The 16,950-nt window shown below is 41.7% G+C and overlaps 1 protein-coding gene across 1 annotated transcript in view; it reads right to left on the bottom strand.

Annotated features, from left to right (window-relative positions):
- Positions 1–16,950, bottom strand: part of rapgef4a (Rap guanine nucleotide exchange factor 4a) — a 322,559-nt gene that overhangs the window by 69,033 nt on the left and 236,576 nt on the right. The window contains exons 6-8 of the mRNA XM_039755097.1: positions 6,751–6,974; positions 6,507–6,613; positions 1,385–1,506 (exon numbers count right to left, since the gene is read on the bottom strand). Coding sequence (XP_039611031.1) covers positions 1,385–1,506; positions 6,507–6,613; positions 6,751–6,974 — 453 coding nt within the window. The remainder of the gene's footprint in view (positions 1–1,384; positions 1,507–6,506; positions 6,614–6,750; positions 6,975–16,950) is intronic.

The raw sequence follows: 16,950 nt of genomic DNA, 5'->3' as shown, positions 1-16,950 counted from the left end.
CTGAAGTCCAGGTACATTCTCACCAGTGCATTAAACAGTCTGAGCATAACATCCCTTGATTAATATTCAAGAGTTTTTATGACATAACCTAACATTTTATTTGCCTTTTTAATAGCTTCAGCTCATTGTTTAGATCAGTGTTTCCCAAACTCGGTCCTGGGGGCCCACTGCGGCTACAGGTTTTTGTCCCCACCTGCTTCTGTTTTTAGGTGAACTCCTGGGCTAACTAAGTGAACTGATATTTTCCAAGTTCTGTGTTTTGGGAGCAATATAGAAATTAAAAAACTAAGTTTGGTTAAAAAAAAATATATATGTTAAAATGTACCAAGCAGTTATGGGAATAAAGCATTTTTTGATCTTTTTTACCATCTTCTGCTATGCCGGCAGGGTGGCCCTCACCTGCATCCGTGGCGCAATAGAATCAGCTGCTGACTGGGAATCAAAAGGTCGTGAGTTCGATCCTGCACCACTCCGTAGTCTTAGTCTTACTATTACTGAATCTCGTTGCCCTGTATTTATACATGTGTAATGACAATAAAGTGAATCTAATCTAATCTAATCTAATATTTTACATCTTGGTTTTCATTCTACTTTTCCAGGTGTTCTAATTGTTTAATTAATCCATTATTTACTAATTAGTGGGTCTGACGCTAAAGTAGTTGCAGCCTTTGATTATTCAGTGTTGTTTGCCTGGGTGTCTGCTCTGCTAATTTTCAATTGTCATTAAAAAGATACAACAAAGAGGGAAAACTGCAGAGAGAAAGGGCCAAATCTAGTGAAATCAACAAAAGAAAGTTAAACATTTGAATCTATAGCAAAAGCAGAAATAAGTCTAAATGTCTTATAAATGTAAAATCATCCTGAAAGCAGAGTAAGAGAAAAATAATACCAGCTAATTAAATGAGATTAGTGTGATCAGGTGTTGTCAGGAATCTGGTTGGAACAAAAACCTGCAGCCACAGTGGACCCCCAGGGATGAGTTTGGAAAACACTGATGTAGATGATGAAAATTTTGTGCCAACATAAACCCCTAAAGCCTTTTTAAAAGGCAGCTTCCTGTAGGACCATGTCTCTGTCTTGTATTTGATATTCAGTGTGCCCATGAGAAGCACTTTTCTATATTAAAATGCTTTTTCCAAGTGTTTGCCCAGTTTTTTTGATTTGTTTTGCTGCCTTCTCAGAAAAAAAACAGAACACCTGCTGACTGTCATCTTTCACTTATTAAAGGTGCACAGTCAAGACAAACTACAGTTACTGAAATTGACCCAGAAGAACATGGGGCAACAGTCCAACTCCAAGTCAAGAATGGGAGACAGCAGTGTAGATTGTGGAACTTTGATTGACACCATGCTCGACCAATGGACAGGAGGTTGGGCTTCCTTACCGTGGTTCAGCACACCCTCCTCCAGTAAGACTTGCCACATGCCCACTGCCTGTGTGCGGGAGTGAACACAAGAGCTCTGATGCATCATCCAGTCCACCAGCTCTGTCCCAACACAGCATTGCCTGCAAGAGAAGGACATAATTTGAGAGAGAAAGAAACAGAAGATACCATTGTAACTCAGTATGATAGCAGAGTAGGGGCAGAAATGAACTTTATGAACCCTGGAGATACCACTTCATCAGTGAAACACAGTAAAAATGTATGACTCTAACCCTGCTGGGGTAGCATCAGATATACAGAAGGGGCAGAGAATTAAGAGCATGTAATCTTCAAGCACAGAATATTAGAAAACTGAATCTTGGAGGACTCCAGCTGATTTATGGCAGCTGAGGAGACTTAAGACTATTTGCCTTTCTACAAAAATAATTGACCTGCCATTGAAGGTTTGCAAGGGTACTGTTCATCTCGGACTGGTGCTCCAGCATAATGATTTGAGTTTTTATGTTGGTGACCTGGTAACTACTGTCGTAATACCAGCCTCATGATGGAGAAGAAATGGTTTTACATGGTTATACTAATACTAGGGGGTTCCCCCCTGCTCACTTCGCTTGCCAACAACCCCACCCCTCCCTCCCGGTCTATGCTACATGCCAGCTACTTTGCATCTCTGCCTCTCGTGTTGTGAAGAAGGGTACTTAACGCACCCCGAGGAGACTCCTCCAAAACCCCCTCTTAAACAGTGATACAATGGGAAAAAAATAAAAAAATTTTTACCTCCTCTTTGCTTGATCAGCTGCGGCACTTTGAACATTTAAAAGCCTGTACAGCAGCTGTCCTACTCTTTGTCTTTTATTTTCGGCCCCGGGTGTGGTTAAATCTTTTGGCACAAAGTCTCATCTCGCGGGATGTGAATTCTTGATAGTTTATAATTTAGAAACGGAATAAGAATCTGCAAATCTAATAACATCATGTTAAAGTTCGATAAATTCTGAAAAGAATGATACCAAACATATATATGTAGGTTTTAAAATAAGCCTGATTTAAAGTGTGACAAAAAAAGTGACATAAGAACGTGACATAAAATCGTTGCACTTTTAGGCTTAGGATTTAATATATATAGATTTTACAGAGGTGAGCTCTCAAGTGGACCTTCTTTCTAGGAGATTTTTATCCATTGGTTTTCAGGCACGATAGGCAAAATATAAACTGGAAAAAAGAGGTGCTGGTAACTTTCATGCCCTTTGGTTTAATGATTGTCTTCTCAAACCAGAAACTCATTGGCCAAATTATAATGGAGCTGAGTGGCATCAGAGAACACCAATACTAGACACAGAGGGTGAGCTTGAGTTCCTCATAACTTGTCTAGAAGATTTCTTCCTTCATTTAAATCATTGAAGCCAAGAAGAACTGTGGGAATTTGGAACAAACTATCAAGTCATGTAGTTGAATCAGAAATTGTGACAACCTTTGTGAAATATCTGGATGACATAATTAAACATCTTAGCTGTTAGCTAAACAAACAAGCTTAATGGGCTGAATGGTCCCCTCTAGCTTGTCAAATGTCTTATGTTCTTACAGGTCAGGGGTGGCGAACTCCAGGTCTCGAGTGCCACAGTGGCTGCAGGTTTTCATTCTTACCATCTTCTTAATTAGTGACCACTTTGAGATGTGCCTGGGTCAGATGTGAACAAAATGTTTATTTTATTTTAAAAGGGAAACCAGTGTTATTGCTATTACTGTGCTCTATTTTGTTTGTATGCACTCTGAGATGTGCCCATGTCAGATATGATTAAAATGTTCATTTTTCATTTATTTTAACAGTGCACAAAAATGATGGCTACTACCTCGGATTATGTTCACTTATACCCTTTTATTGTTTTAGGCACTTTTTGAGGTTTATTTTATTTCAAAAGGGAAACAAATGTTATTGCTAATACTGTGCTCTATTTTGTTTTCATGCACTCTGAGATGTGCCCATGTCAGATATGACCGAAATGTTTATTTTTCATTTATTTTAAAAGTGCACAAAAAGTACTGCTACTACCTCAGATTCTGTTCAGTTGTATCTTTCTTATTGTTTTATGCACTTTTTGATGTGCCTGTGTCAGATGTGACCACATTTAAATGGGATACAATGAATAAGCATTACTTGCTTTTCATCCATCCATCCATTCTCTAACCCGCTGAATCCGAATACAGGGTCACGGGGGTCTGCTGGAGCCAATCCCAGCCAACACAGGGCACAAGGCAGGAACCAATCCTGGGCAGGGTGCCAACCCACCGCAGGACACACACACAAACACACACTAGGGCCAATTTAGAATCGCCAATCCACCTAACCTGCATGTCTTTGGATTGCGGGAGGAAACCCACGCAGACACGGGGAGAACATGCAAACTCCATGCAGGGAGGACCCGGGAAGCGAACCTGGGTCTCCTAACTGCGAGGCAGCAGCGCTACCACTGCGCCACCATGCCGCCCCTACTTGCTTTTCAATACATTCCTTTGTGTTGATTTGAAATGTGTTATTGCCTGCTGCTTACTGGCCTCTGAAAATGTGTAAATTTCTTGGTTTGAAAATCTGTCCGAACTGAATTTGTAATTGAATAGCCCTGCTATAGGTATCTATCTGGTAATTCACCTCGTTTTGCTGTCATCAGTAGCGATGAGCACAGGAGGCAAGGTTCAATTTGCATACAGTTTCAACTTAATTGGCATTTAAATAAATTTTGCAAGTGATTTACCAAACGAAGAAAGTAAAACTCACTGAAAATTTTTTTTTGGACATTTAAAAGGTTTTTTTTTGTTGGGGGAAACAAGGAATATAAAATCGTAAGGCCTTGCATTCTTTTCAGCAGCTGCATAATGCATGTATGATGCCTCCCACCAGTCAAATTAATTCTATTTGTGCCTTTTGTTCATCTCAAAGCAGAGGAGTGCAGTGCATTTTTTAATGTGACATGCTACATAATTTCCACACAAAGAGACATCAAAATGTGTCAGTGTGTACATTACTATGTTTTCTCAAATGATACTACACAAGCTGCGTCCCTCGCCCTACAGTTACCTAACAAGTGCCCTTTCTTGCAGTGTACTCCTCTCATCTTCAGGACTGCAATCGTCATAATTGACAGAGTCTGGGATTGTACTGCCAGAACAGCTCAACAAAATGCCTACACATGACACGAAAAGAGTCTGGTGGTTTCTTTTAGAAGAGATCTTGATTTAACCTCCTTCGCATTACATTTTTTCTTGTAAAAATATATAAAAAGCATTGCATTTTTTGATTGGAAAAATTATATATTTATTAAAGTTGATCTTTCTACTGTAAAATGTGCAAAACACTAAAAGTACAAAGTTAGAAGTGTAGAAAGTATAATAATGATACAATTAATAATAATGAATAATACTAATAATAAAATAATGCTAATACCGTTGTAAGAGACGGACCGGGATGCCTGGCAGCTTTTCTAGGGCACTGCCTCCCCCAAGATGCTAGATGGCAGCTCCCCTGGACTGCAGTGGTGTCCCAGGTTCCCACAGGGCACTATGGGACATGGAGTTCAGAAACACAGCCCTGCTGGGTACCGTGGGTGCCACCAGGGGACGCTGTGGGAAGATAGTGGGAGTCTAAGGGCTCACCTACAAGTACTAGTGGATCACGTGGGCAGAAACCCAGAAGTACTTGTGGGCTGACAAGAAAACTCAAGTTCTCCATCTGACCCGGAAGTGCTGGGAAGTCACGAGGACAGAAGGAAGGAAGCAGTTCCGGGTCAAGGACTATAGAACGAACTGTTGGAGACCCAGCAAGCGAGCCGGAGTTGGGAGGAGTGTGACAGAGCATGCTGGGAGGTGTGGAGGAGAGATTATTGTGATCATTGTGTTTATTTATTGTGTTTATTGTGGGTGTAGAGTTTTGGAGCCAAGGTTAGAAAAGAAGAAGACAATTAAACTACTTCTTGGCGCTTCTAAAGCGTGTCCAGAGCGTCTGACTGTTGGGGAAAAGGTGGGCAATAGTGCCACCAAGCGTCTATTCACTTACACTGTATATACTGTGAAAATGTGTTGTTTGTGTGGTATATTTTGGAGCACAGTGAAATACATAATCTAGAGTCACAGTCAGGACAGTAGTAGCCTGATTTCTTGCAGATTTTCTTTCCAGACTGATCAGCTTTTGAGCAGCATACTGCACATGTGCGATCGCCACGAGCGTCACTTTCAGAATCATCACAATCACTTTCAATTTCACTGTCCGTTTCAGTTTCACTGCCTGAAGACAGAGTCACTTCATCATTACTGCTCATATCACTGTCAAGAACATGCAACACCTGGGCTGCTGAAAAACGTTTCTTACGAGACGCCATTATGAAGCTAGGAGAAGATGCATCTGCACCGTTTCCTGGGTAACACTCAAGCCTGTCATAGACACAAGACACAACTATATCATTTCCCGAGCAATGCTCAGCACTAGGCCATTGGCACTTTTACAGCCCGAGTACTCCTTGGGTCTAACGCTTACACGAGACATGTCTATACCATTGCCTGAGTGACGCTCAGGACTAACGCTTTTAGCAATGTTTTTACAGCTTGAGAGACGCTCGGGTCTAACCCTAAGGATGTTAAATACTAAATGACAGGCAAACAAATGTGAAGTTATTGTATAGTTGGTTGCAGACAGGAAATAAACAGCTTTCTTCTGTGTCAATGGCAGGAATTTCACTGAAAGCGAAACTCAATTTGTTTCTTAGCCAGCACCAATTTTTGCAATTTTCCTCCATGTTTGTCTAAACCAAAAGTATAACTTACAACAGTAGTGACGATCCACTCCTATGGAACTGCAGGATTTCCTTGCCCCTATGTGTAGCCCAGCACAGCACCCATCTCCACCACAGGCTGTCAATTCCTGATTCTTGTAGTGTGATAATTTTTTAAATCAGATTTGATGATTTATAGGTGATGGAATGGCCAGAGGCCAACAAACAGCGGCTAAGGATTGCTAAGATCAAAAGTCTGATAATCAAATGTTTGTGAGACAGCTAGCTGTAGCAATGTGACCTAACACATGGGAAAACGTGAACCCCACAACTGATCCTTCAGGCTCCAGAACTGGCTGAGGGCTCACCGGTACGTCTTCAGATGGTATTTCCTGTCTCGTATCATGTGTGGAGCTCTGGACAGGATGGCGTTCCTTAAGGTCTTTCCTGCTCTCAAGATCTTCTCAGATGGGACCTGTCAGGAGAAAATGGAAAAAAAGGCAAGGTAAATTTTGGGAGGCTCCAAGCTCCCTTAACTTAAACAAAAAACAAAAAAAAAAAGGATGGGGTAATGGGGTCAAAATGAAAAGGGATTTTCTGCAGCATTTCTACCTGAGTAACAGGTTTAGTGGGAGGCAATGTGGCACGGCTTTCAATGAGTGGTGTCTGAAAAATAAAACATGAACATAAAGATGGAAAATGAATATAATGATTAAATAACTTAAACAAATATGAGGGGAGCATACAGGAGTGAAATGAGTTAAAAAAAAAAAATAATAATAACAAATCTGTGGGAAGACTGTCACATGGCCAACAAGACCAATGGCCAGCCTGGTGTCACACAGTCTTCCATTACCAAAAGCACAAGAAAAGCTTCTACCTAGTTAAAGAAGAAGACATTTAATCCTATTGACACACAGTGTCCGCCCGACAGATTTACCTAACCTGCCAGGGTTGTGATACGTTGTGGAGACCATCACTACACCAAGATGCGTTGTCCCCTTCCATGGGGCACGATTTGTGGAAGTTACACATCGTGACCTCACTCACATGACGCTTTAATAGCTGGTGCCACATGTTAAACAACATCTGAGATTATGAATACTTTGCCAAAGACTGTGGTGTGTGCTGAAATGAAAGACTGGGTAGATTTTGATTTATGGTTCGTGTTTTGGTTTTTGATTGTTGTCCTCATGGTGTTTTTCTTTTTTACCCAGAGTCAACATGACTGACTATTTGACTTTGTTCTTCTGTTCATTTCATAGCCCAAAGACCTGTGTTTTACTTAATTCGTGACTCTTCATTACTGTTGTCACGCACGCGCGAGTAGGAGGCCGCGGACGGATTTGAACGCACCTGGGAACACATTCGCCGGCAAGGAAATGGCGGGGTACTAACTTTCTCCCTCTGCTTCCTCATAGGAAAAAGGACCCTCCGCCACCATAAGCCGGGTTTTGACCGCAGTACGGTACTTCCGCCCTTCCTCCGCCATCTTGTCCTGACGTCATCAATCCCATCCTCCCTCACGGTCCTTCCCAGCATCCCTCCACTTCCGGCTCCTCCCTAATAAAATGGCCGCCGACGCCATGATACGGCGTCGCGCATATGAACAGTTTTTGTTTATGTTTTGACCTTCTTTTTGAATATATATTGTGGATTGTAGACAATATACGGGGCTGGAAAACCCCAAACCTTTTTGTTGTCTTCTCATCGGTCTTTTACACTGTATATACTCACATTTAAGTTTCTTGATTTTATCGTATCATTTCTGGTATTTTATAATATCGGTCATATAAGTCGAATGCAGAAAACTCACGCTATTGATTCAAGAGATTATGATATGCTGATGCCCACCTGAGAGAATAACCACAGAGCACACGGCCTCTTTTTTCTATGTGGGTGCGACAATGCGCTGTATCAGCGTGGGCTCCTAACCCCTCTCTCTGTCTCTCTATTGTGCCTATGTGACCACACAGTAATACTCAAACTATTCCGAAGAGATGTTTGCACTGATTTGTGTTTTTTGTATCTCACACCCTCATACACCTTTATCATAAGAGCATCCCTTATCTACGATGGAGCGTTCGATCAGAGAAAAATATGAAGCTGGTTTTAATTTAAAAGTTGTTGAAGTAGTGAAAGAAATTGGTAACTGCGCTGCTGCAACAAAATTCAATGTGTCCGAGAAACTGAGAAAGTGAGATTGGAGGAGGCAAGTGTCGCATTTTTGAACGGGCGTATAAGTCGGGGTCTGATTTTATGATCCAATTTTTCGGGTTTCAAGACCCAACGTGTACGTGAGTATATACGGTAGGTCTATGTGAGACTTGACAGTTTAAGTAGGCCCTGAGATGGACTGCTGTCTCTTCCGTGGTTACTTTTTATATACGAGGGATGTTCAAAAAGTTTCCGCACTTTCGTATTTTCATTGGGAATGGTGAAGGCGGGAGGAGTAGTAATTGGGTATTAAAAAGTTGGTACAATGCTGGGAAAATTGCATCGCAAAGGAAGGTGACTATATAGAAAAGCAATGTCACTTGTTTTTAAAATTTTTAATAAACAGAATTAAAAACAAGTGCGGAAACGTTTTGAACATCCATCGTATCTATGATGAAAACTAAACTGACACTTCACTGATATGTTTCTTTTATTGGATTGCATGCAGCACACTCTTCGATTGAGCTCTGTAAAGAATCAGCATACCGGTACTCCCAGTGCCTAACATAATAATAACTTACTTTAAAAGTAACTGGACTACTTAACACATTACTTTTAAAGCATTAAACCTACTGCTGCTGATATTGTGCTGCTGAGCGTAGCTCTGTATATTCAGTTCATCAACATAAATTTAGCGACTTCTGAATTACTGAGACTGATTATTTCAACCAGAAGAAGAAATAATGCTGTTAACCAAGCATTTGCCTCAGGAAATTGATCTTTGTGGGTACTTCCACCATTTTCTACCCGAGAGCCGCTAATAGAGTGCAACTAACACCTGCAGACCGCAAAATCCTTAACTGTAACCCGGTTAAGAGTTTACATGGCCAAATAACCGAGTCACTAACACAGAAATCAAAGTGTGTTATCCTGGTTCCTCAGACACCAATTTTTTGCTTTCTCTACGCAGAATAAAGGTTTAAATTGCATTTTAGAAACTACATTTCTTTGAATAATGGGCATGTAAACTCACTCATTTATATCTAAAATGTAGTAACAATGAACTGCTAAACCACACAGTATTTACATACTTTGTCACACACGTGTGATTGGGAGGCACCTAGAGGACGTCAATAATAGTAGTATCACGCCAGACCAGCGGGTGGCGAGCTGCACTAACTTTCTGTCTCAATCCTCTTCAGACCATCCACGGGAAATCCCACTATGTCCCGCGCCACTGATGACATCACTTCCAGTTCCGGCCCAGATGGCGTCACTTCCTGTCACTGCCTTTAACGCCACCATATTTTCCCACTCAAGTCAGTTCGGTTTTGGACTTCAATGTGAAGACAACTCAAAAATAATACCCATTTGCAGCCAGGGCATATTATACGGGTGGCTGCCCCAAGCATTTGGTGTCTCTTGGCTATCTTTGTTACAATATAAATAAACACACAAACTACATTCAGCACAAACTAAAACAGAGTGGTTTCAATTTGATTAGCAGAAAGAAACAAAGATAACCTAACGATCATTAATAGTTCGGGTACTGTGGCATTTTGGGTACCACAAATAATGAGGCAAACTGGCCTATTTCAGATGCCATTTTAATGCGGGCTGGGTTTCACCTGATCAAATCAGAAAGAGTGGAAAACGCAAGAAGGGGACTAGACATCTGTGTGAATGAGCAATGATAAAAAGGGAAAATATTATAATTTGAACTAAAAAGTGTAATCCAGATACTGAAAAACTGACAGAATTTATCCACATTACTGCTTAGGAAGATAAGTTACATCATCCTTATTAATATTTAAAGTTAAAGTTATTTGCTTTGTTACCAACACTCTAATGATGAATCCTTCTGATGCTAGAATGCTGGTGACTTCAACCAGGTGAACATTGTGCACTGCTGTAATAACTGCTACCACCCTTCTGATAAGATCTAAAATCGACATCCTGACTCTCTATGCTCAGAAAATATCCCTGGGCATCATTATCCTTATGTTCTGGCTAAATTGCCAACCACTACCGGATCATTCTGCCCCTCTTATCATGCCCTGTTGCTTATTGGCAAGCTACCTCTCTCATCCTCTCACCACCTATTAGCTAATGTGCATTGACCATAGCAGTGTAAGAATGGCTACCGTAGCATCATCCAGGTGGATGCTACACATTTGTGGTGGTTCAAGTGGCTTCCCACTGTCTATGTAAAATGATTTGATTAGGTTAGAAAATAATTGTTAATAAATAATCAATAATTAACTCAGAAGGTACAGGAGGAGTTGTGAATCAAACTGATGGCACATCTTTGGACTGCCCACAAAAAAGAACAGGGAACATATACAAAATCGGCATCTAAAAATCCCTATTAGCTTAACTGTGTGCCCTGTGGTAGAATGGCATCCCACTCAGGACGTCTTCTTAACGGCAGGGTAGACTCCATTTGCCAGTTATCTTAAACAGGAAAATCATAAATTTAAACACAAATAGGTAACAGATGGCACAACAGTGATAAAGTCACATGCCTGCTGAGGCTCTTTCATTCATTTTTCAGCTTCTCCAGGATAATGGCTGAGTCTTAAGAATAGGAAATAAATGGGTTAGCAGTTAGAAGACTGGAGCAAAAACATGTCCAAGTTTGGTAAATGCCGCAGGATTCAAATTGTGCAAATCTGATTTATTTACTTTGGAAGATTTACAGATGGCCATATCATAAGCTTGTTCTGCTAGTTTTAGCTTAAATAGCCCTTGGGGGAAACGTCCAATGCCTGTGAAAGCTGGCAGTCTCACGCTCTACACTTAAAGACGCCAACCCGTGACGGAGCACAGGCTCAAAGGCCCCGGGCCAGGTGGGTCGTATGTCACCTGCTGCATTTACTGAAGCCTCTTGTTTTCATCACATACACCAAGTCACAGGATATCACATGACCTGTGCTGACCAATCACTGGACTTGCCTGCATAGCATTTCAGCTGACAATAATTACTCACGAGGGTATTTCTGAGGTCAACAGATGTTTGTAAACTTGTGCCTGGTTATGGGCTGGCAGTGTGCCCACTGGTGCCAAGATCGGGTAACAGTCACCATAATTCTCAATATGAGAAACAATATTCAAAAGGTGGAGGAGGACATACTCCTGGTTGATAATATTTTTCATTCCATAAAGCATTGAGAATTGTGTTCAATACTGAATTACTTATGAATGCTTTGCAGTCACTTCAGTTTATTTTATCTGGCTCCTCCTGACTCAAAAGTATGAGAAAACCTTTACATATGAGATATTATTTGACATGTTTTAAATTCTAATTAGGTATGACATCAAGCTTTTTGGGGTTACCTCCTGTTTCTGGAACTCTAGAATCAAAAACCATCATCTTTTTAAGAATATTTTGGACCTTATTCCGTGCATGAAATGACATTCTTATAATAAGAGCAAAGCAATAGGTGTGCTTAGCAAAAATTATCAGAAGGAATTGAAGTTGTACCTGCCACATCAGCCGAGCACAGGGGATCACCCCCTAATGGAATACTAGGGGGTCAAAGGTAGTCATTCAGAAAAATATAGACGTGGGGGGTCTTGTTTGATGCTCCTTCAAGGTTTGGTGATAACGAATCTGATCATATTCTTGACATTTGATTCTTTACCAGAGGGCCAAGCCCTCAAGGAGCTACTCCCAGAAGGTTAAAAATGACAAATGTCAAACATAAGCATATGAGGTATCATTCTCGACTATTTCAAGGTCAGTGACGATGAATATGATGTCCTTTTTGATTTTTCATCCTTTAACATTGATCTAGCTTCTCTATGGACCTATTATTACTCTTTTTCTATGTTAACTAATGTTGTCTTATTTTAATTTCTTATTTTGTCTTTTATTTTTCTTCATTATGTAAAGCACTTTGAGCTACTTTTTTGTATGAAAATGTGCTGTATAAATAAATGTTGTTGTTGTTAGAGGGTGAAAATGAGACATTTCTATTACAGTTGAGACTATTTAAACCAGGGCTCCTCAATCACAGTCTTGGAGGGCCGCAGTGGCTGCAGGTTTTTGTTCTAACCCGGTTGCTTAATAAGAAAGCAATTCTTGCCAACAATTTAACTTTATGGCCTGTTAGTGCTTTAACTCTGCTATGTCAGGTAATGCTCATATCCGAGATTTTCTTCCCCTTTCTAAGGATCTCATCCAAATGATTTGAAGGCTAAAATGGACGAGTAATTCTCAGTCCTTCACTTTTTTCTCTTCACTTTCCTTCCAAGTATTTCATTAAACCCAATAGTATAGAAAAGTACACACAGAGGTGTAAATGGTAACAAGCTAAATGGAGAAATGCTGCTCTCTTTAGTCATTTGCATGTGTGGCAGATGGCCGGGACCCATGCCCGCTCGGAATGCCCCTTTGACACTGGATCCAAGGGGAGCAGCTTTCGGATGCACGCTATGCCCCCCTGGGCTGCATCGGGGCCAATATTTTGCTCATTCTGGAGCTCATTCCTGTTGGGCTCCATGGCCAGGGAGAGCTGCACGGCCTAACAAGCCCATCTAGGCGGGAACACAGCCACACCCGGAAGTGCAGCCGGAAGTAGGTCAAGGTGGGCTATAAAAGGAGCCAACAGTCATAACTCCAGGAGCTGAGTCAGCAGGAAGAAGGCAACACTCAGAAGGAGAGGTGGAAAGGCGGAAGGAGAAATCCAGATAGGAGAGAAAAGAACTGATATGAAGGTGTTTGGTGCAAGAGCACTATGTTGTCTGTCTGTCTGTGTCCGCGGCTGGCTTACCACACATGTTATTGGTAATAAGGTGCAATTAAAATCCGAGAATACAGCTGTTTAAGACAAAAATAAGCAATATGGGCTCAAAATCTTAATGAGTGAGACCACTAAAGTGAAGCAGAAGTGTTTCTCGAGCAATAAGTGTGTCTTACTAAGCAATTGGGTTGGAACAAAAACCTGCAGCCACTGCGGCCCACCAGGACCGTAATTGAGGACCCTAATTTAGACTTTAAACTTTAAACTGAAACACATTTTAATATTTCAAATATCTGATGTAACTATTCTGGTTTATTATGTACTGTACTTCTACCTAATGAACTATCCATCCATCCATCCATTTTCTAACCCACTGAATCCAAATACAGGGTCACAGGGGTCTGCTGGAGCCAATCCCAGCCAACACAGGGCACAAGGCAGGAACCAATCCTGGGCAGGGTGCCAACCCACCGCAGGACACACACAAACACACCAAGCCCACACTAGGGCCAATTTAGAATCGCCAATCCACCTAACCTGCATGTCTTTGGACTGCGGGAGGAAACCCACGCAGACACGGGGAGAACATGCAAACTCCACGCAGGGAGGACCCAGGAATCGAACCCGGGTCTCCTAACTGCGAGGCAGCAGCGCTACCACTGCGCCACCGTGCCGCCCCTAATGAACTAAATCATTATATTTCTTATAAACACTCTGAATTAGGGTAGCTTATGCTTATTGTGGTTTTTTATTTTAGATGTGGAGCCTTTCAGAAACCACTCTTACTAAAAGTCTCAAAACAACAGTCCTTCTTTTTATTTATATAGAACGTTTCATGGTGACAGAAAAGGCATTTCAAAAAAAGCTCTGCGTTTATTAATTAGTTTTTACTCTTTTTTGTAATATTATTACTGTAAAGCACTTTGAGCTAGTCATGCTATAAAAATAAATATTGTCGTTGCGATGTAACATTGTTCATATTGAGCAAAGGTACAAGATGATTTAAAAAGGAGGTTAAGAATGAAAAATCAATGCTTGTTTTGTTAAGTGCTTAGCATTGTAAAGACTATCATAAGGTGATTTATGAGAACATAAAGTGGAGGACATTTTTATTTGATATGGCATTTCCTGCTTTACAATGCCACTTAGCATTTTGTAAAGCCATCAGTGTTTCTTTTGGAGTTTAGGGTTGAGGGTTTCAGAGTTTATTTCAGCAGCGGCCAATCAAAGGGCTCACTCCCTCACACTTAACCAGTTAGGAGTTTCTAAGGTCTCGTTCTGGGACTCGGTTGGAGTTACCCACCCTGCCTGTACTCCAACTGTAAAAAGTGTGTAAACATGTACACTCTATAATGACTTGTAAGTCACCTTGGATAAATGTACAGTATCAGATAAATATACAGTACCTCGCTTCGCTTCGCTCACCAACCCTCCCCGGCCTGCGTTACTTTGAACTTTGAGTCTCTGAAGAGGAGGACTGAATGCACCTCAAGGAGACGCGGTCACTCCTCCAAAACCCCCTCTTAAACGGTGATACAATGGCAAACAAATCTTTTTTTTTTTTACCTCCTCTTTACTCGATCAGCTGCTTTGCTGCTGTTGCTGCTGCCGTGCCATGTGATCTGCATCTCGTGCGGCGCTTTGAACATTTAAAAGCCTGTACAGCAGCTGTCCTACTCTTTGTCTTTTATTTCCAGCCCTGGGTGTGGTTAAATCTCTTGAGACAAAGTCTCGTCTCGCGGGACGTGAGTTCTTGATGTTTTTTAGTTTATAATTTAAAAACGTAATAAAAATCTGAAAATCTAACAACATCACATAAAAGTTCGATAAATTCTGAAAAGAATGATACCAAACATATATATGTAGGTTTTAAAATAAGTCCAATTTAAAGCGTGACAAAAAAGTGACATAAAAACGTCACATGGAAGCGTTGCACTTTTAGGCCTTAGGATTTTATATATAGAGAGTAGATAAAAGATTCACTATGATCATATAAATCAGGACCAAAAAGCACAAACAAATGGGTGGATTTATTAGAAAAAGAGCCAGTTATATACAAAGCAAAACACCTGCTGCCCCTGGGGTCATTCTAACATGTCTTGAACCCGTGTCTAAGGGGTGGGGCGTATAGGGCAAATAAACACTACTGTGCTATACCAGTCTGGACCCTTCTGACCGCCTCCTGCCAACATTATTTGTCACTTGTCTGGTTTGAGTTTTGATACTTAACATCAGTTTTCATTTGCAGTGGATTCACAGAGTATCCAGAATCTTTCACATTTTTCATATTTTCTTATGCTGTAGCCTTAGGCTAAAATGATTTCAATTCATTGTTTCTCTCATGAGGCAAAACTTAATACTCCAAAACGACAAAGCAAAAACATGATTTTAGAATTATAAAAAAAAAACAACCAAACTGAGCAATCAAGGGAAAAGGGCCACAGTAAGAGTGGTGATCAAGAAGCCAATGATCACTCTGACTGAGCTCCACAGTGCTCACAGTGCTAGTGCCTTCAACACCATCCAACCTCTGCTCCTTAGGGACAAGCTGGCAGAGATGGGAGTAGATTCACACCTGGTGGCATGGATCATAGACTATCTTACAGACAGACCTCAGTATGTGCGTCTCGGGAACTGCAGGTCTGACATTGTGGTCAGCAACACAGGAGCGCCGCAGGGGACTGGACTTTCTCCGGTCCTGTTCAGCCAACATACATCGGACTTCCAATACAACTCGGAGTCCTGCCACGTGCAGAAGTACACTGATGACACTGCTATCGTGGGGTGCATCAGGAGTGGGCAGGAGGAGGAGTATAGGAACCTAATCAAGGACTTTGTTAAATGGTGCGACTCAAACCACTTACACCTGAACACCAGCAAAACCAAGGAGCTGGTGGTGGATTTTAGGAGGCCCAAGCCCCTCATGGACCCCGTGATCATCGGAGGTGACTGTGTGCAGACAGTGCAGACGTATAAATACCAGGGAGTGCAGCTGGATGATAAATTGGACTGGACTGCCAATACTGGTGCTCTGTGCAAGAAAGGTCAGAGCCGACTATACTTCCTTAGAAGGCTGGCATCCTTCAACATCTGCAATAAGATGCTGCAGATGTTGTATCAGACAGTTGTGGTGAGCGCCCTCTTCTACACGGTGGTGTACTGGGGAGGCAGCATAAAGAAGAAGGACACCTCACACCTGGAAAAACTGGTGAGGAAGGCAGGCTCTATTGTAGGAATGAAACTAGACAGTTTGACATCTGTGGCAGAGTGACGGGCGCTGAGCAGGCTCCTGTCAATCATGGAGAATCCACTGCATCCACTGTACAGGATCATCTCCAGACAGAGGAGCAGCTTCAGTGACAGACTGCTGTCACCGTCCTGCTCCACTGACAGACTGAGGAGACCCCACACTATCTATGAAAGTCCACCAGGAGTTTGCAAAAAAGCGCCCAAAGGACTCTCAGACTGTGAGAAAGAAAGATTCTCTGGTCTAATGAAACAAAGATCAGTGTCATGTCTAGAAGAAGCCAGGCACCACTCATCACCTGTGCAATACCAATTCAATGGTGAAGCACGGTGATGGCAGCATCCTGCTGTGTGGGGTTGTTGTTCAGTGCCAGGGGCTGCCAGACTATACATAGTAGGGGGAAAGATAAACAAAGCAAAGTACAAAGATATGCCTAATGGAAGTGCTATGGAGCTCTCTGGATCTCAGAGCGGGATGAAGGTTCACCTTCCAACCAGACAAGGACCCTAATTACAAAGCAAAGTCAAAATAAAAGTAACAGAGGGACAACTCTGTGAATGTCCTGGTGTGGCTAAGCCAGCGATCAGACTTGAATCCAACTGGACATCACTGGAGAGACCTGATAGCCGTCTGCCAATGATCTCTATCCAACCTGAGAGGACC

Source organism: Polypterus senegalus, chromosome 6 (assembly GCF_016835505.1).
Source record: "Polypterus senegalus isolate Bchr_013 chromosome 6, ASM1683550v1, whole genome shotgun sequence".
In the NCBI taxonomy this organism is placed as follows: domain Eukaryota; kingdom Metazoa; phylum Chordata; class Cladistia; order Polypteriformes; family Polypteridae; genus Polypterus; species Polypterus senegalus.
This window is presented reverse-complemented; position numbering and strand designations above follow the sequence as displayed.